This window comes from Chiloscyllium plagiosum, unplaced genomic scaffold, assembly GCF_037043375.1.
Source record: "Chiloscyllium plagiosum isolate Xiang-an unplaced genomic scaffold, Cpla_swu_hap1 HiC_scaffold_16, whole genome shotgun sequence".
NCBI lineage: Eukaryota > Metazoa > Chordata > Chondrichthyes > Orectolobiformes > Hemiscylliidae > Chiloscyllium > Chiloscyllium plagiosum.
This window is the reverse complement of record NW_028270154.1, coordinates 41,295,997-41,321,120: the sequence shown is the minus strand read 5'-3', so window position 1 is coordinate 41,321,120 and position 25,124 is coordinate 41,295,997. Positions and strand designations below refer to the sequence as shown.

General features: G+C 41.4%; 1 protein-coding gene across 17 annotated transcripts in view; it reads left to right on the top strand.

Annotated features, from left to right (window-relative positions):
* Positions 1-877: 877 nt before the first annotated feature.
* LOC122556624 (kelch-like protein 3) overlaps positions 878-25,124 on the top strand; it is a 120,144-nt gene continuing 95,897 nt past the window's right edge. For 6 of the 17 annotated variants that reach the window (XR_006313588.2, XM_043703547.2, XM_043703540.2 and 3 more), the window contains exon 1: positions 885-1,016. Coding sequence is in view for 8 of the 17 variants with exons in the window: in XM_043703547.2 (XP_043559482.1) it covers positions 946-1,016 (71 nt within the window). In the remaining 9 variants the exon portion in view is untranslated. The other 11 variants (XM_087995320.1, XM_043703543.2, XM_087995317.1 and 8 more) reach the window with 5 other exon arrangements.

The following is a 25,124-nucleotide window of genomic DNA, read 5'->3' as shown; positions in this document are numbered from 1 at the left end:
CACAAAAATAATATCTGGAAAGATTTCTCACTTAGGGCCCTGGTGCATAAGCTTTGGAATCATTCAGGAAATATGGTGGTTAGGAAGGCATATGGGATATTTGCCTTTACCAGAAATAATATGCAACACCTGTACATTTTAGCTGCATAGCTCTTTATAATCAGTAATCTTCCAGTTTTACTCAGTATAATCTTCCGAATGACCCTTTAACACGCCCAAACATCACCTGGGAGTTTAGCCAAAATTCCTGTTATTGTATATATTGAATCCTCAAGGCACAGAATGGCAGTTATGGAGAGAACAGGAAAAAAAACGGGATAGCTGTTGGTTATAAGGGAGTTTTGTACTTTAAGAACCGGCAGTAAACTGGAAATGAACAAATACATTCTCATGAAATAAAAGCAGAAATTGCTTCAAATATAAGCATGTTCTATCTGTGGAAAGAGAAACAGAGTTCACCGATCACTTTAAAACAGAGTATTCAAGAAAAATAAAATTCTGGAAATCATTGGATACGTGAGATCATTCTTCCAAACTGCAAAATACCACAAAATGTAGAGAGGAAGGGGTGGAATTTAGGAATTCCCACGAAAAGTCAACTCTCCCGAAGTTGTTCCTAGAGGCAGTTATATTTTATTGATTGAATACACGCCACCCTGTACCCACTTCCTTAGCCAAGAGCAACTCAATTTACATCAGCAAATATTTACTTGTTAGTTGGACGTTGCACTTCTTTGATTGGTTTGTTGACCTCAGTCTGCTCACATTGGCCACTCTTTGCCCGTTGCTTACAACTTGTGAGTTTCCAGTGAGAATCGGCAGCAAGTCGTTCGAAAGCTAAACTTCTGGAGAGGCAGATTTGTTTAGGGCTGCGGGTGGCGAAAAGAGGGTGAAGCAAAAAGCGCAGCAACCACCTCTCCCTTTGCCCGCCGCACAGCGAGCTGTATGAATCCCTGTAACACGGCGAGAAATGCTGCGGAATCTCGCAGCGGTGGTGGACGGTGCCCAGGAGCCAGGTGAGTCTCTCGCCGCCGCCGCTGCCAGGCAACCGGGCAACACCGTGGAGTCAGGCGCTGCGGCGGGGAGCTAAGGGCAGGGTCCTGAGAGAGCGCGAGCCGCTGCCATGGCGCCGCGCTAAGGCCCTCAGCCCGGGCTCCGCGAGCAGGGCCGGACCAACTCCCTCATCCCGGCCGGCTACTCCTCTCCTCGGAGCTGGGCCCAAGGGAATGCGGCCATCGAGCACCAACACTCCGCACTATGGAGGATGGAGGGTAGGTTGGGAGCAACCGGCACTATTTCCCTTTTCATCCACCTCCCTGACACTCTTTCCCCCCCCCCGTCTGAACGAGTTGCTCCCCATCTCCGACCTGTCCCCGATCTAGGGGTGGGCTGCTTTCCGACCCTTTCTCAAATCCGTGACAGTCACCGCGCTCTTTAAAAATACGCGTGCAGTTTATCTGCTTCGTGTGAGATCTCTCTTTGTATGTAAACCCAACTTTTTTCTTAACTCGAGGAATCACTTGATTGCATCCTGTTCTGCAGATGCATCCGTTGCCCATTTGAACTGACAAATTTGTCCCTCCCGTTTCTGATTCTATGCTGAGAGGCTTCTTGATCATGATTGCGCTTCGATCTCTGGATTTTTAAAAACAAATTCTAAAATGCCATTTCCCTAGTACTGCTACAACTTAAGTTGTCGAAGTAATTCATGTGTGCGCTAAATTCGAGAAGCTGCTTTATAAACCTGAAACATTACCATGAAATAGCAAATGTCATTATTTGAGGTTCAGTCAATTCTAGTACTGTCCATTACAAATCATATATTAAGCAGGACTAGTACTAATGGCGTTCCGTATTTCAGTATTCATGTAGGTGTAATAGTTTCAGTTGGAAAACTTCACACCAAAAATGTACTGACGTAGTGGAATGGTGTTTGAGATGCAGTCAACGTTAAGCTGTAACTTTCTATTGTCTTCCTCTTAATTATTGCCTAGAAAGGTGTATGTTTCGTGAAAGTTAGCCTGACTGCCTAAAAAGCATTTAGCTTACCACTGCAAACAGATGCTGAGGAATGCAGGGGTTACACCTTAATAACTAAAACAGAAGTTGCTGGGGAACCTCAGATCTGGCAGCATCTGTGGACGGAGGGTCCAGTGAAGTACTCAGTATAGATTGGATTAGATTCTCTACAGTATGGAAACAAGCCCTTTGGCACAACAAGTCCACACCGACCCTCCGAAGAGTAACCCACCCAGACCCATTCCCCAAGCCTATATTTACCCCTGACTAATGCATCTATCACTATGGGCAATTTAGCATGGCCAATTCTCCTGGCCTGCACATCTTTGGATTGGGGAGGAAACTGGAGCAAACCCACGCAGACTTGGGGTGAATGTGCAAACTCCACACAAACAGTCGCCCGAGAATGGAATCAAACCTGGGTCCCTGGTGCTGTGAGATAGCAGTGCTAACCACTAAGCCACCGTGCTGCCGTGCTACTGCCCGCCCACCCCCACCTCCACCTCCACCTCCCTGGCGCTGGGAAAAGATGGTATATATGCAGAAATGCTGAGTGATATTTTGTTCGAGAACATTTGTGTGAAATATCATGGCAAGTTTTACAGTCCTAAAACGGCTACATAAATCTACACCGATGACATAGAGCTAGACAACATAGAAATTGACCCTTCAATCTAACTTATCCCGATATCTTGAACTGATCTAGTCCCATTTGCTAGCATTTGGCCCATATTCCTCTGAATCCTTCTTATTCAGATACCATCTAGATACCTTTTAAATGTTGTAATTATACCCGTCTCCACCACCACCTCTGACAGCTCATTCCATACGTGCACCACCCTCTGCGTGAAAATGTTGTTCCTCAGGTCCCTTTTAAATCATTCCCCTCTCACCTTAACCCTGTACCTTCTAGTTTTGGATTCCTCTATCCTGAGGGAAAAAAAAACTTGGCTATTTACCCTATCTATATTCCTCATGATTTTATAAACCTCAATAAGGTTCTCCCTTCAGCCTCAGATGCTCCAGGGAAATGACTCCAGCCTAATCAGCCTCTCCCTATAGCTCAAACTCTCCAATCCCGGCAATATCCTTGTGTCTTTTCTGAACCTTTTCAAGTTTCACAACTTTCTGACAGCTGGGAGATCAGAATTCAAAAGCAATATTCCAAAAGGGCCTCATCAGTGTCCTGTACAGCTGTAACATGACATCACAACTCCTTTATTCAATGCACTGACCAGTGAAGACAAGCCTGCCAATGCCTTCTTCACTAACCTGCCTACATCTTGCATTTAAATTTTAACACACCCTTTAAAGAGTTCCTTTAACATGACCATTCATTTTTGTAGAATCATAGAGTGGTTACAGTGCAGAAGGAGGCCATTTGACCTGGTAAGACTGTCAGGTCTCAGCCATTGGAAAGATGTTGTGAAACTTGAAAGGATTCAGAAAAAATTTACAAGGATGTTGCCAAGGTTGGAGGATTTGAATCATAAGGAGAAGTTGAATAGGCTGGGGCTGTTTTCCCTGGAGCATTGGAGGTTGAAGGATGACCTTATTGATGTTTATAAAATCATGAGGGGAACGGATAGGATAAATAGGCAAAGTCTTTTCCCTGGGGTGGGGGAATCCAGAACTAGAGGGCATAGGTTTAGGGTGAGAGGGGAAAGATATAAGAGAGACCTACGGGGCATCTTTTTCATGCAGAGGGTTGTGCGTGTATGGAATGAGCTGCCAGAAGAAGTGGTGGAGGCTAGTACAATTGCAATATTTAAAAGGCATCTGGATGGGTATATGAATAGGAAAGGTTTGGAGGGATATTGCTGAAACTTGATTGCTGGAACAGCACAGCAGGTCAGGCAGCATCTAGGGAACAGAAGATTCGACGTTTCGGGCACATGCCCTTCTTCAGGAATGAGCAGAGAGTGTTCAGCAGGAGAAGATAAAAGGTAGGGAGGAGGGACTTGGAGGAGGGGCGTTGGAAATGTGATAGGTGGAAAGAGGTCAAGGTGAAGGTGATAGGTCGGAGTAGGGTGGAGGCGGAGAGGTCAAGAAGAAGACTGCAGGTCAGGAAGGCGGTGCCGGGCTGGAGGGATTCGGCTGAGACAAGGTGGGGGGAGGGGGGATGAAGAAACTGGTGAAGTCCAAGTTCATCCCCTGTGGTTGGAGGGTTCCCAGTCGGAAGATAAGACGCTCCTCCTCCGACCGTCGCGTTGTTGTGGTTTGGCGGTGGATGAGTCCAATGACCTGCATATCCTCGGTGGAGTGGGAGGGGGAGTTGAAATGCTGTGCTACAGGGTGATTGGGTTGGTTCGTCCGGGTGGCCCAGAGGAAACTTGATTGCTGGAACAGCACAGCAGGTCAGGCATATTGGAGGGATATTGGCCAGGTGCTGGCAGGTGGGTCTAGATTGGGTTGCGATATCTGGTCGGCATGGACGATTTGGACTGAAGGGTCTGTTTCCGTGCTGTATATCTCTGACTCCAAGCAGTTTATTCCTTAATGTCGCTTATAGTCTCGCTCATTAGTGTTGTGTATGGCGTTGCCTTATTGAGTGTTTACAATGGTATAAACCAATTTCATTGATTCCTTTTCACGGGAAGAAAATGTGATTGTTTTATTATTGCTGTTTATGGTTCCTAAATTGTAGGAAACTTTTAAGTAACCTACCCAACTAGCCATTCTTTATTTGTAAACCTAAGTATTAAGTAAAATTGTTTTTATACCTCTAACATAACCCTATCTTGTCAGCACCTAGCATCTACAGGCACTCTTATGCTGTCACGCAGGACCAATGGACAGTAATCAGAAATGAGAACCCAGGTATTTATGTTCCTGTTCCTAATGCAGTGATCTAAGGCAATGTACCAAGTCTTCCTTCAACTGGGTTCCTATTAGTCAGTAAAAGACACAAATTGATTCTGACTTTTTAAGGCCTTGTGCTTCATTTTATCTTTTCACTGTGCAATTACAAGCATTGCCAAAGGGTTATAACAGCCAAATCACATGAAAAATATTGTTATAATGTAAAATCAGATTTACTAAGGATTAAATTTTTTCCTAATGTCTCTATGATTGCAACTGCAGATAATTACCTTACAATTTTTACAATCAATGAATTATGACTGAGTACAAGAAGAGTTTGAGAGATAATATATACTTTAACTGATTACGAAATCAAATCTAGAGCGAATCTTAATTACTCTAAATTCATTCTTAGCCAAATATTCCAGTAAATCTACAGCAGTAGTGTCTACCTAATAATGTAGAATCTGTGACTGGTACAGCAATACTTAGACAACTTTCAGGTTTAGGTGATAACTGCGCAAAAAACGTTTGTATCACATAGATGCAAGAGATCTCCAGTAAAAGAAAGAATCTAACCAACTCCTGATGATATTTAATTATATACCCGAGTTGTCATTTACCCGAAACTTAATTGGACAAACCACAGAAATATTGTGGCTACAAGAGCCAGACAGAGGCTAAGAATTCTGCAGAGAGTAATTCACTACTTTCATCCCTTGCTGTTGCACGATCTACAAGGCAAAGTCAGGATTGATAAAACACTCTCCACTTGCATGGGTGTGTGCAGTTTCAATAGCACTGGAAAAATCTTAAACCAGCCAGGCCAAAGCAAGCTGATTTAAGAGCACCACATTAATCACTTTAAACATTTGCTCCCTTCATTGGTAGTGCAGAGTGGCTGCATTGTGTACCATTTAGGAGATGTAGTTCAGAAAGTAACTAAGGAACCTTCGAAAGTATTTTCTAAATGCATGACTGCTACTAGCTTTTTGGAAAAGAGCAGTGAATGCCTGAAAATACGTTAACCTTCAAATTCCCCTCCAAGCTGCATGCTATCCTGGCTGGGCAATGTAAGACTTCTTTCGCTTTGCTAGTTAAAATCCTGGACCTCCCTTCTGAACAGCACTTTAGTTGGACCTACTATGGATGTACTACAGTAGTTTAACACAGTTCACTACCACCTTCTCAAGTTGGAGGTAGTGAGGACTGCAGAGTCAGAGTCGATAAAGTGTGGAGCTAGAAAAAGCACAGCAGGTCAAACAGCATCAGAGGAGCAGGAGAGTCAGTGTTTCTGGTTGGGACTTTTCATCAGGACCTGATGAAAGGTCCTAACCTGAAACGTCGACTCCCCTGCTACTCTGATGCTGCTTGACTTGCTGTGCTTTTTCCATCTCCTCACCACCTTCTGAAGGCCAATTGTGAACAATTAATATACCTAGAACGAAAAGAAATAGAATTTTATTAGGACTGTCTAATTGAGTGTTCATTAGCAGCATTCACTGGTAGATGTCCAAAACATTTTACAGCTGATTGAACATTTTTTGAAGTGTTTTTACTGTTTATAAGAGAGAAAGCATGGCAACTAATGTATACACAGAAAGCTCCAACCAACAGTAACATGATAATGATCAAATGCACTGTTTTGATCATACTGATTAAAGGATAAATATTGACCAGGACTTGAAGGAGAACTCTTCTGCTCTTTTAAATAATAGCATTAAATCTTTTAGATTCACGTTTAAGGCCAGACAGAGGTTCTTTTTAACAGAATCGTATAATCCCAATAATGCAAATAGAAGCCTTTTGGCCCATCAAGTCTGCACCATCCCTCTTAAAAAGCATCCCACCCAGACCCACACCTTATTTTGCCACCTAGACTGCACATCCCTGGACACTATGGGACAATTTAACATGGTCAATCCACCTAACCTGCACATCTTTGGACTGTGGGAGGTAAATGGAGTACCCAGCTGAAACCCACACAGACATGGGGAGAACATGCAAACTCTACACAAACAGTCACCCAAGACTGGACTCCTAGAGCCGCGAGGTAGTAGTTGTAACCTATTAATGTTTCCTTTAAAAGTTGGCATTTGCAGTTCCAGCTCACCTGCAGGACAACATTAGAGTGTCTTTGTTCATCTTGCTCAAACTTCAAGTCTCCTCTCTCACTATATTCATGATGTTTTTTCCTTCCCTTTGATACCTCCTTGTGAATTATCCTGATGAGTGCAAGCTGAAAAGCTTGACAAAATGACTTTTTTTTTTGCCCCAGCCGTACTCCAGATCTGCAGTACCAAACAACTGTTTGAAACTGGGGTTCTTCTCTTTACAACAAAGAGGATTTACTAAAGATGCTGAAAATCCTGAATGTTTTTGACAATAATTAAGTGAACTGGTTTGCATTGGCAGAAGGATCAGTAACCAGAGAATGTAGATTTAAGATGAGTGACAAGTTGAAGTATTCTGATTGGGGAACAGCTGAGCCAGTAACAAAATTATGGTATTCTTGCTGTTTACACTAATCTGAATACTCAATAGAATTATCAAATGTTACAGTACAGCTCGAAGCCATTCAGCCCACCATATAAGCAGTTGGTGCACACAAGTTCAACTAGTTCTGCAGTTTAGCACTTTCCCTGCAGAGCAGCAAGTCTGCCTTTTTTCACATAACCATACGATTATGTTTTGAAGCCATGATTGAATCTGCCTCTACCACACTCAGGCATTACATTCCAGATCATTCACTGGGTTAAAAAAATGCTTTATTCCCATGTCGGTGTTGCTTGTTTGGCTAATCACCACCTTAAATCTGTGTCTCTGGTTCTTAATCCTTTCACCATAGGAGCCATTTCTTCTTATCTGCTTTTCTGCAAATCCCTACATCAAATCTCCTCTCAAACCTCTCATGGACAACAGTCTCAGTTTTTCTAATAATCTATATAACTGAAGACTCTCCTTCCTGGAATTGATTTCATGATTTTTTTTTATGCACCACCTCTGGTGTTTACTCATTCTTTCCAAAGTGTAGTGCCCTGAACACCTATGCTCAGGATGACGCTGAACCAGTTTTTAATAGTTTTATCATACCTTCCTTGTTTTTGTACTTGTGCTTTGTTAAACATGCTCTTGACTTATCCTGCCATCTTCAGTGATTTTGTGCACATATGATTTGCATCCTATTGCTCCTGTACCTCTTTTAGAATTGTGCACCTTTATGCTGTTTTTATCTGCTTCCTGTTCTCCTATAAAACTTTTCTGCATTAAATATCATGTACCCACCTACCGCTTTGTCAACCCATCTATATTTTTGCAGTTTAACACTATTCTCCTCTCAGTCAACAATAATTCCAAGATTTGGCATCTGTAGATTTTGAAATTGTGTCCTAATCAAGTTCCTAAATCGAGAAGATCTAAAATGATTATGAAACTTCTCCAGTCCAAAAGGCAACCATTAACTACTACTTCCTGACTGTCAAGGTCTTATCTATGTTGCTACTACCCCTTTTTTTCCCCTCTAATGTTGCTCACAAGCCGGTTATCAATACAAATTTGAGATCCATGTATACCATGTCTTCAAGATTGCCCTCGTTGACTCTGTAACCTTGTCAGAAAATTCAAGTTAGTTAAATACTCTTTGCTTTTAACAGATTATGCTGAATTTCCTTAACGTAATCTGCTTTTGTCCAAGTAATGGTCAATTTTGTCCTGAATAAATGTTTCTAAAAGCTTCCCACAACTGAGGATAAACTGATTAGTCTGTAATTGCTGGACTTGTGCTTGTACCTATATTTGAACAGGAATCTATCATCTGCAATTCTCCAGACCTCTGGTACCAGGAGAATTGAAAGTTACGCTCTGTGTCTGTTAAATTTCTATCCACTCCCCAGAACCCTCCTGCTGTTTTGCTCTTGTCCCTTTATTTCTGGCTTCTTATCCTCGCCTTTTATGTCCAGCCTCCATTCACTGCTCTGCTTCCCCTCCTTTTATGTCGACCTTCCACTCCCTGCTATGTTCCTGATCTGTTATGCCTAGTCCCCAATCACTTGGCTCACTTTTTAAAATAGAGCGTTCGATGCAAACTTATTGCTTTTTTAAAAATGTCATGTAACAAGTGGAGTCTTTGGATGTTAAAGGTGCTAGGGTAGTCTGAATACAATACCTGATTCACTTTGTAAAATAAAAGAAAGAGGCATATGTCAGATATAGACAGCTGCGATCAAGTGAATTCCTAGAGGAGTACAAGGGCAGTAGGAGTAAACTCAGGAGGGATATCAAGAGGACAAAAAGGGACATGAGATAGGGCGGCACGGTGGCACAGTGGTTAGCACTGCTGCCTCACAGCGCCAGAGACCCGGGTTCAATTCCCGCCTCAGGCGACTGACTGTGTGGAGTTTGCACATTCTCCCCGTGTCTGCGTGGGTTTCCTCCGGGTGCTCTGGTTTCCTCCCACAGTTCAAAGATGTGCAGGTCAGGTGAATTGGCCGTGCTAAATTGTCCGTAGTGTTAGGTAAGGGTGGTTTGCGCTTCGGCGGGTTGGTGTGGACTTGTTGGGCCGAAGGGCCTGTTTCCACACTGTAAAGTAATCTAATAGCTTTGGCAAATAGGGTTAAGGAGAATGCAAAGAGACTGTACACATACCTTAAGGACAAAGTAAGCAGAGAGAAAATAGGGCCCTTAATCTCTTTTAAATATTCTAACTGTACCAGTTCATTGCACACACAAATCACTCTGTGGGAAAAAAAAAGTTGCCCTTCTTGTGCTTTTTAAAACTTTCTCCTCTCACCTCACCTTAAATATGCTCCCTCGTTTTGAACTCCCCCACCTTAAGGAAAAGGCTTCTGCTCTTTCTAAACCTAATCTATACTCCTCTTGGCTCTATAAGGTCACCCCTCAACTCCCTACATGCAAATGAAAGAAGTCCCAGCCTTTACTTAGAACTCAAAACCTCTAGTCCCGGCAACATCCTGGTAAATCTTTACTGACCGCTCTCCAATTGAAAAATCTTCCTATGGCAAGGCTACCAGAACTGGACACAGTACTCCAGAAGAGGCCTTACTAATGTCCTGTATATCCAAACTCTTCTCCTCAAAGGTCTGAGCAATAAAGGCAACCGTGCTAAACACCTTCTTAATCACCCTGTCTACTGGTCAATCAAATTTCAAAGAATTATGTACTTGAACCCTGAGGTCTCTTTGTTCTACATCATTACCCTGGTCCCTACCCTTAATTGTATACATTCTACCTTGTTTTCTTTACCAAAATGCAGTGCCTCATATTTATCCAAAGTCACCTCCTTCTGCCACTCCTTAGCCCATTGATCCAATTGATCAAGATCTCTTTGTAATCTTGAATTACCTTCTTCAATGCCCACTTTTCCACCAAGTTTGGTGTCATTTGGAAACTTGCTAACCATGTCTCCTATTTTCTCATCCAAATCGTTTGTATAAATGACAAACAACGTGGACCCAGAACTGATCCCTGTGGAACACCGCTGGTCACAAGCCTCCATTCCAAAAAACTACTCTCTACCACCACCCTATATCTTGCACCATCAAGCCAATTTTGTATGCAATTGGCAAGCTCACCCTGAGTCCCATGTGATTTAACTTTACAAAATTAGGCTACCATGTGGAACCTTGTCAAAGGCTTCACTAAAGTCCATGTAAGGAATGTCTACCACTTTGTCCTAAATTTGTTTGGTTACTTTCTCAAAAAACTCAATCAAGTTGGTGAGACACAGTTTTCCTTGCACAAAAACCATGCTGACTATCTCTAATCAGTCGCTGCCTCTTCAAGTGCATGTAAATCCTATCTTTCAGAATCACCTCCAACAACTTATCCACTACTGATGAAGATTGAAATCACATGACCCCTGTGTTTTTTTTTCAAATAGCACTGGCATGGTAGCTAGCGTTTGGGCTCCAGGCTGGCAGCATCATTTCCTCTATGTATGTATCACCTTTGTTTCTTCCTTTCTTCATCTTCGAGGCTGGAGCAGTGTTAGCAGGACCGTGGCTGGTTGCAGCATCGACAGTATGGGCTGGGGCTACCCGATTAGCGGCGGTACCTTGTGCTATCTGTTGGCGGCAGATGGGGGGTATTGGTGTCATCGTTCCTGTTCCCAGATTGGGACTCTTTAAGATGCAGAATACCTTGCAGAAGCTCTGAAGCTGTGCTTGAGATACCAATTTGAACAGAAGATTCACTCCTTTTATTTAAATAATTTCTTTTTATCCTAATTACATCGCAAAATGGTGTCGTATTATGGTGACAAAACACTTTTCATTATATTTTCAAAATATGTGGCAATAAATTAATCATGCATTCATTCACTCACATGATTATTTCAGTATCTTTATTGTAAGTTTACTAATTATTTCTCAATGCACACTCCTAGCAGTGTACCCTTTGTCTATTGTTAAAGGGTTTATGAAGTAATTCCCTCAGTGACTTTGCTTTTTGATATTTTCACCAGCGGGTTCTTCACCTTGAAGCTGCCAGATCTGGTGGATATTTCCAACATTTCCTGTTTGTACTTTGATTTGACAATTATATCTTCCAAGCTAAGATTTCTCATGACTGTTTTGATCTCATCTCTTATTAACTGAGCTATCCCACCTCATTTTTCTTTCTTCCTATCCTTTTGAAATATCAAATACTCCTTAGTTCCCATTCTTGATCACCTTAGAACCAAGGCTCTGTGATGGCCATCAAATCATGCCCATTTATTTCTATTTGTCTATCAATTCAGAACTGCTAACAGTACACCACATGCGATCAAACTAGGGCTTTCTGTAGATGAGATGTAATATCTACCACCTTTGTATTCCAGCTATTTAGCATTTCATTAGCCTTTTTGATAACCTGATGTACCTATTTATATTACTGTTAATAGTGGAAGCATGAAATTACTTGCATATGGTGCTGCCTCACTTTGTGCTTTAAACAAATTTGCATATGTGTTGTATCTCATCATCCAGAGTCGTCGCTAAATGCAGTCTTCAACACGATTTGGAGATGCCAGTGTTGGACTGGAGTGTACAAAGTTAAAAATCACACAACACCACGTTATAGTCCAACAGGTTTAATTGGAAGCACACTAGCTTTTGGAGTGATGCTCCTTCATCAGGTGATAGTGGAGGGCTCGATCGTAACACAGAATTTATAGCAAAAATTTGCAGTGTGATGTAACTGAAATTATACATTGAAACATTGATTGTCTGTTAAACCTTTCATCTGTTAGAATATAGTGATAGTTTCACTTCTTTCATGTGTAAATCACAAAACCTTTTTTTTTAAAGTTGAATTCTCTGGTTAGCTGTTAACAATGGTGATAGCTAGACAATATGTTGAAGGTAAAAACAATGACTGCAGATGCTGGAAACCAGATTCTGGATTAGTGGTGCTGGAAGAGCACAGCAGTTCAGGCAGCATCCAAGGAGCTTCAAAATCGACGTTTCGGGCAAAAGCCCTTCATCAGGATGTTAGGCCCCTGTGTTCTCTGTCTATGACCTGATGTTTAGATTGATTCTAATCTAAAAAATGAGAAAACGGAGTTTTACATAAATTCATGCAGTTTTTGAGCTCAGAGTTCTACATGAATGTATGCAGTTTTTGAGCAAAGTGCAATGTAACTCTGCAAGTACAAATTCACCCCACAAAATATATGTGTGCGTGTGGGTCTTTGTGTGTGTGTGTGTGTGTGTGTGTTTGTGTGTCTGTCTGTCTGTCTGGGGTGGGGATTGAGAGTGTGAGAAAGTGTGTGTGTGTGGTGAGTGCAGAGTGTCTTCAGTCTGCGAGGGGGTGCATGTGGGAGTGTGTGTGTCTATAAGGGTGTGTGTGGGTGTCTATGTGCGCGTCTGTGTCTGTGTGTGTGTGTGTAGTGCAATGGTGATCACCTGTAATGTGACATGAACCCAAGGTCCCGGTTGAGGCCCTCCCTATGGGTACCGAACTTAGCTATCCGCCTCTGCTCGGCCACTTTCCTCTGCTGCCTGTCCCGAAGTCCTCTGGTCACCTGAAGGTCCGAGGCTGAATGTCCTGGACCACTGAAGTGTTCCCCAACTGGGAGAGAACCCTCCTGTCTGTTGATTGTTGTGCGATGCCTATTCATCCGTAGTCTTCAACACTGGCATTGAAAATCATGAAATTTCTATTCTGTCCTTAATTCAATGTTTCCCCAATCATCGATTCAGTTTTGGAATCAATCAATGTAACTACAAGTATGTAGTGGAGAGGGACCGTTGGAGCTAGGTAGTGATCAATAAATCCATTGGGAAATTCAGGAAAAATCCAAAGTGGTGACAGTGTGAGCATTGACACAAAAGAAGGAAAGGGTAAAAATCTGTGTTGATTGAGTTAAATGAAGTAGATTGGGAGGAATCTCCAAACACTTGTTGGGCGATTGGACTGTATGTATCATATTAATGATCATTGAGTTTTTGGATTTTGAATATTTGAACATTGGTAATTGATATTGGTTATGGTCTGCATTTAGAGCTGAATTAACATTAGTCCATTTCAGAGCTTTGTTCTTTTAAAAAAATCATTTATGGGACGGGGTGGTGTCAGTATTTATTGCCCATTTGTAATTGCTTGAAGGGTAGATAAGAATCAGCCCACTGCTATGGGTCTGGAGTCACATGTAGGCCAAACCAGGTAATGCCGATTTTCTTACTTGTAGGAAACAGGTGAACCATGTTTTTTTTTCCCTGCTAATCAACATGGTCATCAGTAGGCTCTTAATTCTAGATTCTTATTGAATTCAAATTCCATCAGCTGCTATAAATTTAAGCCTGGGGCTCCAGAACATTGCCTGGCTATCTGGATTAATTGTCTAGTAATAATACCACAAGGTCATTGCCTTCCCTTAACTTTGTTTAGAGAAATTGAAGAGTATTGTTCTTCCTCTCATGACTGCAGTTAATCCAAAACCGTTGTTGTGCACTGAGTAGTAGAATCAAATAATACTCCAGAGTACAGCAAGATTACGCCAAACCTTTTGAGTGTAATTAGTCAATCCTACTTCATTGCTTCCGTCCTATTGCTGCAATTTAAATATGTTCAAAACTCTTCCAATTTACTTTTGAAGCTGACGTGATAGTAGCTTTTAAAGAGAATTGGATAAATACTTGATAAAGTGGAAATAAATTGCAGGACCATGGAGAAAGAGGTAGGAGATGAGGGCATCTGGATTATTCTTTGAAAGAGTCAGTACAAACCCGATGTGCCAAGTAACCACTTTAGTTGTATTATTTGAATTTTATGATGCAGTAACCATTCACAATATTGTACTTTAATTGTTGAGTCTATAAAGAAGTTAACAGTTCAGTTAGACTGAAGTAAATGAAAACATAGACGAATAATGAGCTCACAATTAACTTACCAAATATGTGTTCCAAATATGGACCTATGTATTCTTTAGTTTCTGTAGAAATAATCCGGTTGAAATCTGACTGCTTTGATTAACTAAACAAAAAGTGGCCAGATCTCTCCAGTAGCAGCAGTGATGGTCAGATTCATACTGCATTCAAGATTTCCCCAACCTGATGCTGGCATGTGTTTTTCTTTTGTGATCTTCTGATCCCTGCTGACAAACCGATGCACACCACAGTGTCCACAATGACATAAATTGGAGTTAGGACAAGACAGAGCATGCCCACATTTTATCATACTAGCTTCCGTGTGGTAAGTTTTAAGGTCTGATCTGAAACCTGATGAATGGGTGAGATTAGGGCAGGTGAGGTGAGTAGTTGAGTTAGCATGGATATTCAGTAGGGTTAGATAGAGTGGTTGGGTTGTGGTTGATTGATGGGGGTTATGAATTTAAGAATATCCGAACAAGTATAGGCTGTTCAGTACATTTAGCCAGCCCTGCCATTCAGTACAATAATGACTGAATGAACACCAATTTAACACCCCTGCAATCCCTGTATGCAATTTTGCTGGTTGAATTGTGTGCAGTTAAATCTTATCATAAATGGATAGTTGTGGATGAGAGTGTGGTAGACCATAAAGCACAGGAACAGAAGAAGGTGAATCTGCCCGTCGAGTCTGCTCCATCTTTCAGTATGCTAATTGAATTGTATTGAATTTATTGTCACGTGTACCAAAGCTTGTCACAAAGTGAAAAGCTTTGTCTTCCGAGCAATACAGCAGATCATATAGTTAAATAGCGTAGATAGTGTATATATATTCGGTAAACAGCAGCAAAACAAACACACAAGTACAGGCGAATGTTAAGAATTTGAGTTCATTCAGTATTCTAACAACAGTAGGGTAGAAACTTTCAAAACTGGCTGTTGCATGTGTTCAGGCTTCTATACCTTCTCCCCGATGGTAGAGGTTATAGAAAAACATTGCCAGGGTGGGGTGGATCTTTGAGAATGCTGTCGACCTTTCCTTGACTGTGGGCCTGGTAGATGGATTCTATAGATGGGAGGTTGGCCTTTGTGATTGTCTGGGCCGAGTTCACCACTCTCTGTAACCGTCTCTGATCTTGAATGGTACAGTTGCTCTTGATGGCGCACCTATAAAGTTGGCAAGGGTTTTCGCCATCATGCCAAATTTCCTCAGTTGCCTGAGGAAGAAGAGACATTGTTGGGCCTTTGTAACCAATGCGTCCACATGAAGAGTCCAAGAAAGCTTGTTGTGGATGACCCATCCCAGGAGCTTGACACTCTCCAGTCATTCCAGCTCTGTGCTGTTAATGTGTAGGGGGCATGAGTAACATCCCACTGAAAATCAATAGTGAGTTCCTTGGTTTTGCTGGCATTGAGAGCTAGGTTGTTCTCAGTGCACTATTTTTCCAGGTCTTCCACCTTCTGTCTGTAGTTTGTTTCGTCACCATGTGAGATTCGATCGACTGTGGTGGTGTCATCAGCGAACTTGTAAATGACATTAGTCTGGTATTTGACAATGCAGTCATGGGTATACAGTGAGTAAGGTAGGGGACTGAGTGTTGAGTGTTAGTGAGGATGAAATAACAATAATAATGAGATAAATATTTGATTTCCAGCTTCACCAAAGAGGATACAAAAAGTATCTGTTAAGCCAATAAATCATGAGGTTGAAAGTAGAGAGGAACTTGGTGTAACTAGGCAATCACTGAACTGACTGATGAAGTTACAGATTAGTATATCTTTGAATCTTGTTAGACTTCACTCATATGCTCTTCAGAAGGTAAATAAGGTTGTCAATGAGTTGGTATTAATTTTCCATAATTCATTAGATTCTGGTAAGGTTCCATTAGACTTAAAAGGAGCAAATACAATCACTATAGTCGAGGCAGAGAATATGAAAGTATGATTTTGTCTTGGGAAAGATATCAGAATTAGTTATAAGGAGATTATAACTGGGCAATTGGAAAAATCCACAGTAATCAGGAAAACTCAACATGGCATTTAACTAATTTCTCAAATTTTTTCAAGGAGAAACATGTACTTTGATTATAGGAGAGAACTGTTGATGTATAGCATTTGGACTTCAAAGATTCTATTTGACAAGATTCCATATAATTGGATATTATGTAAAGTGGGACCTCATGGTGTGGGGATAGCATACACGCATGGATCAAAGAGTAGATGGCAGGTTGGTAAAATAAAAATGAAATATTCTTAAATGGGTCTTTTTCAGATTGTCAGGATGTAACGAGTGGGATCTATGCTGACCTGTCAACGTTTTACCATTTATATAAATGACTTTTATGAAGGGCTCAGAGGCATGATAGCTAAATTTGCAAATGACACAACATAACAGCCTACCAATATTTGTGAAAATGTCCAAACCAGGATATAAACCAATGTAGATAGGCTGAGTAAATGGACAAAAAGTAGGTCAAGTATAATAGTGTTCACTTTGGTAGGAAGAATGAAAATAGTATTATTTAAAGAGAACAATTGCAGAATTCACACTCATCTACAACACCTCTTTGAAGAACATATCTGACTCTCTATTTTGTCCTTCTACTGATGCTTCCACATTCACCTACATTACTACCACTTTGCTAGACCTCTCCTAGAGCGCTTTAAGCATCATCTGAAGAATTAAGCAGTAATCAGTCTTCACCAACAAGTCCAGCACAGAAATTACTAAGGAAGAGTCAGCTGGCATTTGTATTCGAAGCCCAAATTGTGCAGTCCTGCTGCATATAAAACTAGCAAAAGGAGCAACCATTTGAGAAAGTACTGCTGGTCAGAACAATAGCTATCTCCAATACAACAGTGTGTTAAGACAATTCTACAACATCCAGTTAAAACCAAAATGTTACTATAAGAGTTGTCCAGAAATGGAACTTATAGAATTTTATTTTATCAGTTTGTGGGATGTGGGCTTTGCTGGCTGAGCCAGCATTTATTGCCCATGCCTAGTTGCCATTGAGATAGTGAGCTGCCTTTTTTGAATTGTTGCAGTCCATGTGTTGTAGGTAAAAACACAATGCTGTTAGGGAGGAAGTTCCAGGATTTTGACCCAGCATCATTGAAAGAATGATAATCAGTCTAAACATTATGGCACAGACAGGGAACACAGGGGGCTAACACCTTCAACATCTCAACATCTTTGTTACAGTTAACCTGAGCATGTAACTTTTAAAAACAGTATTGTGATTTATATATGAAAAAATTGAAACTATCATGGTCATTCTAACAGGTGAGAGACTGAACATAGAGTCATAGAGATGTACAGCATAGAAACAGACTCTTCGGTCCAACCTGTCCATGCAGACCAGATATCCCAACCCAATCTAGTCCCATCTGCCAGCACCTGGCCCATATCCCTCCACACCCTTCCTATTCATATACCCATCCGAAAGCCTCTTAAATGTTGCAATTGTACCAGCCTCCACCACTTCCTCTGGCAGCTTATTCCATACACATACCACCCTCTGTGTGGAAAAAGTTGCCCCGTAGGTCTCTTTTATATCTTTCCCCTCTTATTCTAAATCTGTGCCCTCTAGTTCTGGACTCCCTGACCCCAGGGAAAAGACCTTGTCTATTTATCCTCATAATTTTATAAACCTCTATAAGGTCACCCGTCAGCCTCCAACGCTGTAGGGAAAACCGCCCCAGCCTGTTCAGCCTCTCCCTGTAGCTCAAATCCTCCAACTCTGGCAACATCCTTTTAAATCTTTTCTGAACCCTTTCAAGTTTCACAACATCTTTCTGATAGGAAGAAGACCAGAATTGCATGCAATTCCAACAGTGACCTAACCAAAGTCCTGTACAGCTGCAACATGACCTCCCAACTCCTGTACTCAATATCTGACCAATAAAGGAAAGCATACCAAACACCTCCTTCACTATCCTATCTACCTGCGACTCTACTTTCAAGAAACTATGAACCTGCACTCCAAGATCTCTTTGTTCAGCAACATTCCCTAGGACCTTACCAGTAAGTGTATAAGTCCTGCTAAGATTTGCTTTCCCAAAATGCAGCACCTCGCATTTATCTGAATTATACTCCATCTGCCACTTCTCAGCCCATTGGCCCATCGGGTCAAGATCCTGTTGTAATCTGAAGTAACCCTCTTCGCTGTCCACTACACCTCCAATTTTGGTGTCATCTGCAAACTTACTAATTGTACCTTTTATGCTCGCATCCAAATCATTTATGTAAATGACAAAAAGTAGAGACCTAGCACCGATCCTTGTGGCACTCCACTGGTCACAGGCCTCCAGTCTGAAAAACAATCCTCGACCACCACCCTCTGTCTTCTACCTTTGAGCCAGTTCTGTATCCAATTGGTTAGTTCTCCCTGTATTCTGTGAGATCTTACCTTGCTAATCAGTCCCTCATGGGAGACCTTGTCGAGCGCTTTACTGAAGTCCATATAGATCATTTCTACTGCTCTGCTCTCATCAATCCTCTTTGTTACTTCCTCAAAAAACTCAATCAAGTTTGTGAGACATGATTTCCTACTCTCAAAGCCATGTTGAATATCCCTAATCAGTCCTTGCCTTTTCAAATACATATACATCCTATCCCTCAGGATTCCCTCCAACAACTTGCCCACCACCAATGTCACACTCCTGGATTATAGTTCCCTGGCTTGTCCTTACCACCCTTCTTAAACTGTGGCACCACGTTTGCCAACCTCCAGTCTTCTAGCGCCTCACCTGTGACTATCGATAATACAAATATCTCAGCAAGAGGCCCAGCAATCACTTCTCTAGCTTCCCACAGAGTTCTAGGGTACACCTGATCAGGTCCTGGGGATTTATCCACCTTTACCCGTTTCAAGACATCCTGCACTTCCTCCTCTGTAATATGGACATTTTTCAAGATGTCACTATCTATTTCCCTACAGTCTATGTCTTCCATATCCTTTTCCACAGTAAATACTGATGCAAAATACTCATTTAGTATCTCCCCATTTTCTGTGGCTCCATACAAAGGCTGCCTTGCTGATCTTTGAGGGGCCCTATTCTCTCCCTAGTTACCCTTTTGTCCTTAATGTATTTGTAAAAACTCTTTGGATTCTCCTTAATTCTATTTGCCAAAGCTATTTCATGTCCCCTTTTTACCCTCCTGATTTCCCTCTTAAGTATACTCCTATTTCCTTTATACTCTTCTAAGAATTCGTTCGATCTATCCTGTCTATACCTGGCATATGCTTCCTTCTTATGCTTCCTTCTTTTTCTTACCCAAATCCTTAAATTTCTTTAGTTATCCAGCATTCCCTATACCTACCAACCTTTCCTTTCACCCTAACAGGAATATACTTTCTATGGATTCTATGTTATCTAATTTCTGAAGGCTTCCCATTTTCAAGCCGTCCCTTTACCTGCAAACATCTGCCCCAGTCAGCTTTCGAAAGTTCTTGCCTAATACCGTCAAAATTGGCCTTTGTCCAATTTAGAACTTCAACTTTTAGATCTGGTCTATCCTTTTCCATCACTATTTTAAATCTAATAGAATTATGGTCGCTGGCCCCCAAAGTGCTCCTCCACTGACACCTCAGTCACGTGCCCTGTGTTATTTCCCAAGAGTAGGTCAAGTTTTGCACCTTCTCTAATAGGTTCATCCACATACTGAATCAGAAAATTGTCTTGTACATACTTAACAAATTCCACTCCATCTAAACCCTTAACACTATGGCAGTCCCAGTCTATGTTTGGAAAGTTAAAATCCCCTATCATAACCATCCTGTTATTCTTACAGATAGCTGAGATCTCCTTACAAGTTTATTTCTCAATTTCCCTCTGACTATTAGGGGGTCTATAATACAATCCCAATAAGGTGATCATCCCTTTCTTATTTCTCAGTTCCACCCAAAAAACTTCCCTGAATGTATTTCTGGGAATATCCTCCCTCAGCACAGCTGTAATGCTCTCCCTTATCAAAAATGCCACTCCCCCTCCTCTCTTGCCTCCCTTTCTATCCTTCCTTTAGCATTTGTATCCTGGAACATTAAGCTGCCAGTCCTGCCCATCCCTGAGCCATGTTTCTGTAATTGCTATGATATCCCAGTCCCATGTTCCTAACCATGCCCTGAGTTCATCTGCCTTCCCTGTTAGGCCACTTCCATTGAAATAAATGCAGTTTAACTTCTTAGTCCTACCTTGTCCCTTCCTGCCCTGACTGTTTGAATGGCTAGACAGTCCCCTAACACAATTGATCTCTTGGAACCCGACGTACCCCTTGTTGCATTAGAACCAGTCTCAATACCAGAAGCTGTTCGTACTACATTCCCCTGAGAATTCATCACCCCCTACATTTTCCAAAACAGCATACCTGTTTGAAATGGGTATATTCACAAAAGACTCCTGCACTAGCTGCCTAACTCTCTTACCTTTCCTGGAGTTAACCCATCTATGTGACTGTATCTGAGACTTTCCCCCCTTCTTATAACTGCCATCCATCGCATACTGTTGCTGTTGCAAATTCCTCATTGCTTCTAACTGTCTCTCAACCGATCCATTCGATCTGATAAGATTCGCAGCCAACAGCATTTATGGCAGATATAATCCGCAGAAACCCTTAAACTCTCTTTAAACTCCCACATCTGACAAAAAGTACATATCACTCTATTAAAGGCCATTTTTGCTCCTTCACAATCTACAGACCCAGAAAATAATACCGTTTTACTCCTCTACAAACACTGCCCCAGGTTAACTTAACAGTTATGGCTTATGTTTCTTGATTAAACTTAAAATATATCTTCAAAAGTATATAATCAAGAAAGAACCCACTCTACTCACTATGCAGATTCTCTTTAGGCCACACTTAAAACAACGATTGACTTATCTGATTCTGTTCTGTGAACTTTGCCCAACAGTTCCTCCAAGATTAGTTGTGAATTTCACTGTTTGTTTATTTTCCCAGATGCACTCTGCTGTCCAGCGATACATGAATTCACACAGCAAAGGCAGTAACTGTGCAGGTTCTCTCTCTTTCTCCTGCAGTGACCTCCCCATGTGCTTCCTTTGTCTGTCTTTCTCCCTTTTTAAACTGCTATTGTTTTGACTTTTTTTTCCAAAGTTCCAAAACAATGCAACAGCATGTAAAACAGTAATTGCTGCTCCTGGAATTCAAGGAAATCACCTCCAGCACCTAAAATACCTCAAAAAAAAGGAGCAGCTATTACCAGAAAATTTTCCCGTCCTCCATCAAAGTATTTTTCAATGTATAATTTCAGTTACACCACACTGTAAAATTTTGCGATAAATTCTGTGTCTAACAATTGTGTACTCCAGAACCACCTGATGAAGGAGCAGCGCTCCGAAAGCTAGTGCTTCCAATTAAACCTGTTGGACTATAACCTGGTGTTATGTGATTTTTAACAATATATTTCAAGTCAGGGTGGTGAGTGACTTGAAGGAGACCTTGCAAGTGGTGGTGTACCCATGTATCTGCTGCATGTCCTTCTGGGTGGAAGTGGTTGTGGGTTTGAAAAGTGCAATCTGAGGAACCTTGGTCAAATCTGCAGTGTATCTTGTTGATGGCACACATTGCTGCAATGTTCTGTGTTGAAGGGTGTGGATGTTTGCAATTATGATGGCAGTCATCTGGACTGCTTTATCCTCGATAGAATCTGGTTTCCTGAGTGGTGTTGGAGCTGCACTCATCCAGACAAATGGGCTGTATTCCATCATTCCCTTGACTTGTGCCTTATAGGTGCTGAATGGGCTTTGGGGAATCAGAAGATGAGTTATTTGCTGCAGTATTTTTTTTTTGCCTCTATTCTGCTCTTTGGAGCTATTGTACTTAATTGGCTAGTTCATTTCAATTTCTGGTCAATGGTAACCCTTAGGATATTGATAGTGGGGGATTCAGTGATGGTCATGCCATTGAATGTCAAGGGACAGTGTTTAGATTTTCTCTTAGTGGACATGGTCACACTTAGCAGTTGTATAGCACAAATGTTACTTACCACTTTTCAACTCAAAGCCTGCATATTGTCCAGATATTGCTGCATTTAGACATGGACGTCTTCAGTATCTGAGGAGTCATGAATGATGCTGAACATTAGCAAACATCTGCACTTCTGACCTTATGATAGAGGGAAGGTCATTGATGAAGCAGTTGAAGGTGGTTGGCTTTAGAATATCATCCTGAGAAACCCCTGCAGAGATGCTCTGCCATTAAGATGATCGATATCCAGTAATCACAGCCAGCTTCCTTTGTGTGAAGTATGACTCTAATTTTGCTACAGATCCTTGATGCCACACTCTGTCAAATACAGCCTTGAGTCAGTGTTGATGTTGATATTGGCTCTTTTGTCCATGTTTGAGCCAAGGCTGTGGTGAGGTCAGGAGCTGTGTGGCCCTTGTGGGACCCAAACTGGCTGTCTGAGTATGTCTAGTAATTAACATTTTTTAGTTCAACTTGGGAATGCTGTTCATATCCTTTAAACTAATGACCTAGTTCTTGTTAGTGCACCTCTTGAGTGAAAGTATCATCAGCTGCAGCTGCAGCTGACCAGATTGGTGAAGTCCAGGTCTTAATCTTTCATGAAAACATCTGGACCCACATGGACTTAGGACTGCAGTCATTGTCAGGAAGATCAAAGTTATTGGCTAGGATCTAGAGACTCCATCTTCCATCAACAATGAAAATCTCTCTCTGGAGGCCATCAACAGCTTTGCATACCTTGGGTAAACAATTACTAACAACTTGCCTCTTAATTTTGAAGTTAGCACCAGGGCTACTGAGGCTACATCTGTCATGGTCCATATTAAACTTCTCAACTTTGGCAAACAGCGAACTAGTCAAAAATACAAAGTTCTGTGTATACCAATAAGTATTCTTGGCACCCTCGACAGTAACAAAGCAAGGACAACTTCTGTAAGCTTAAAAAAAGTGGCTGAGGTTCCCTCTCTGTATCCACCCCAACGTGCAGACAGCCCCATCGTTTTTACTTACTTGAGTCTGTGGCCACTCCATTGGCTGGTTCTGCAAGCTGAATTGAATGGCAGCCACATGTTTAAAGATATACTCTGTGGCAAGCTACTGTTGGAATGAAACCAGTGACATAAAGTCTGTCAGTTAGACCTTAAGTTGACTGGGATCAAGTTGGTCCTTGTTGACCAGTGTACTTAGAGTCCAGCAGGAGACAAGTTAAATTGTCAGGTGACGGAAAAGAATGCCCAGTAGAAAGAAAGTCTACCTTGGGCCATTTTATTCATTTGAGCCAAGTGCAAAAGGGATTGTACCTCATGAGTTATGATGTGGAGGTGCCAGTGTTGGACTGGGGTGGACAAAGTTAAAAATCACATGACATCAGGTTATAATCCAACAGGTTTATTTGGAAGTACTAGCTTTCAGAGCGCTGCTCCTTCATCAGGTAACTAGTGGGGCAAGATCATAAGACACAGAATTTATAGCAAAAGATCACCGTGTCATGCAATGAAAATGATATATTGAACAAACCTAGACAGCTGTTAAGTCTTTCATCTTTTAGAATGGGCTGCATTCTAATGCAGGTTGCAACCTGAAGGAGCAGCGCTCTGAAAGCTAATACTTCCAAATAAACCTGTTGGATTATAACCTAATGGCATGTGATTTTTAACTCATGAATTAGCCTTTATGGTCACAACAGATGAGGATCAGTCCAGAAGTGACATACACCTCTGTTATCATTATTCGCCTTCTGAGATGGACAGATCCTATGGATAGGAATTGCTGATTCTTATAATTATTTGCTTTTGAGAAGTAAAGAAGACGTCTTTATAAATTGAACATGTCACTCCAGTATGATGGATCGTTATTAACAAAATTGAGACTATCAGAAAAGGAGGATCATTGTCAACTTGAATTTTATAACCAGCTGAATGAAAAGAAACTGATATGGTACAGTAAGTGTTGTTTCATACTGGAGAATGCTAGATGGTGGTTTTCACACAAGGTCAGTGCTAGAACACTTTTTTTCTGCTGTGTTTAAATGATTTAGAATACAGAGTACAATTTTCATAATTTGCCAATGGCATGAAACTGGCATAAACAGTAAAGATGATCCTAACTGACTGCAATGAATAGGTAGATATATTGGCAGATGGGTGACAACATTTAATTCAGAAGTATGAGGTGATGTATTTTGACAGGAAGGATATGCAGATGTAATATAGATTCAACGTTACAGTTCTAAAGAATATGCAGTGACAAAAGATGAGAGGTGCATGGGCATAATTTATTTTGTTTGAAGGTGGTTGGACATATTGAGACAGTAATTTAAAGGAGGGAATATTCAGCTGGGGAGAAGGGAGTGAGCCAACATGTCCTCAACTTCTGATACCAACAGCATAGCAAGGATGGTTGTTAAGAATCTTTTGGCAGATTTTCAGGAGCTGGGGAGGACCTTGAAGGCAGTAATCTTTGGATTGATCCATGTGCCACATGCTGACAAGAATAGTAATAAGGAGGGGAAGATCTATGTCATTTGAAGCATGGTGCAGGAGGGAGAGCTTCTGGTTTAGATGCTCAATTAATCTGTTCTAGGAGTCACCTCTTCAATAGGCACCTCAACAGGACTGATGCTAATGTCCTTGTGGGGAGGTTTGCTATTGTGGTTTGAAAGGTATAAACTAAATTGGCATAAGATGAGCACCAGCACATTGAAGTAGAAAAGAAGAATAAGGTGCACAGATTAAAATGGTTGGAGAGTGTTTGAGAAGAGAATAGTTTCATACTAGTTTAGAAGTAGATAAAGACTGACTGACTGTGGGGAGTGCAAAGTGTACTGAGATGTTTGGTAAGCTACACACTGAAATAGCATTGTTAAAAAATGAAGAAGTGGCAGCTACTGAAAATTGGGATATTGTTACTTGATTTCTAAAACTATATTCAGGATAATTGCCTTG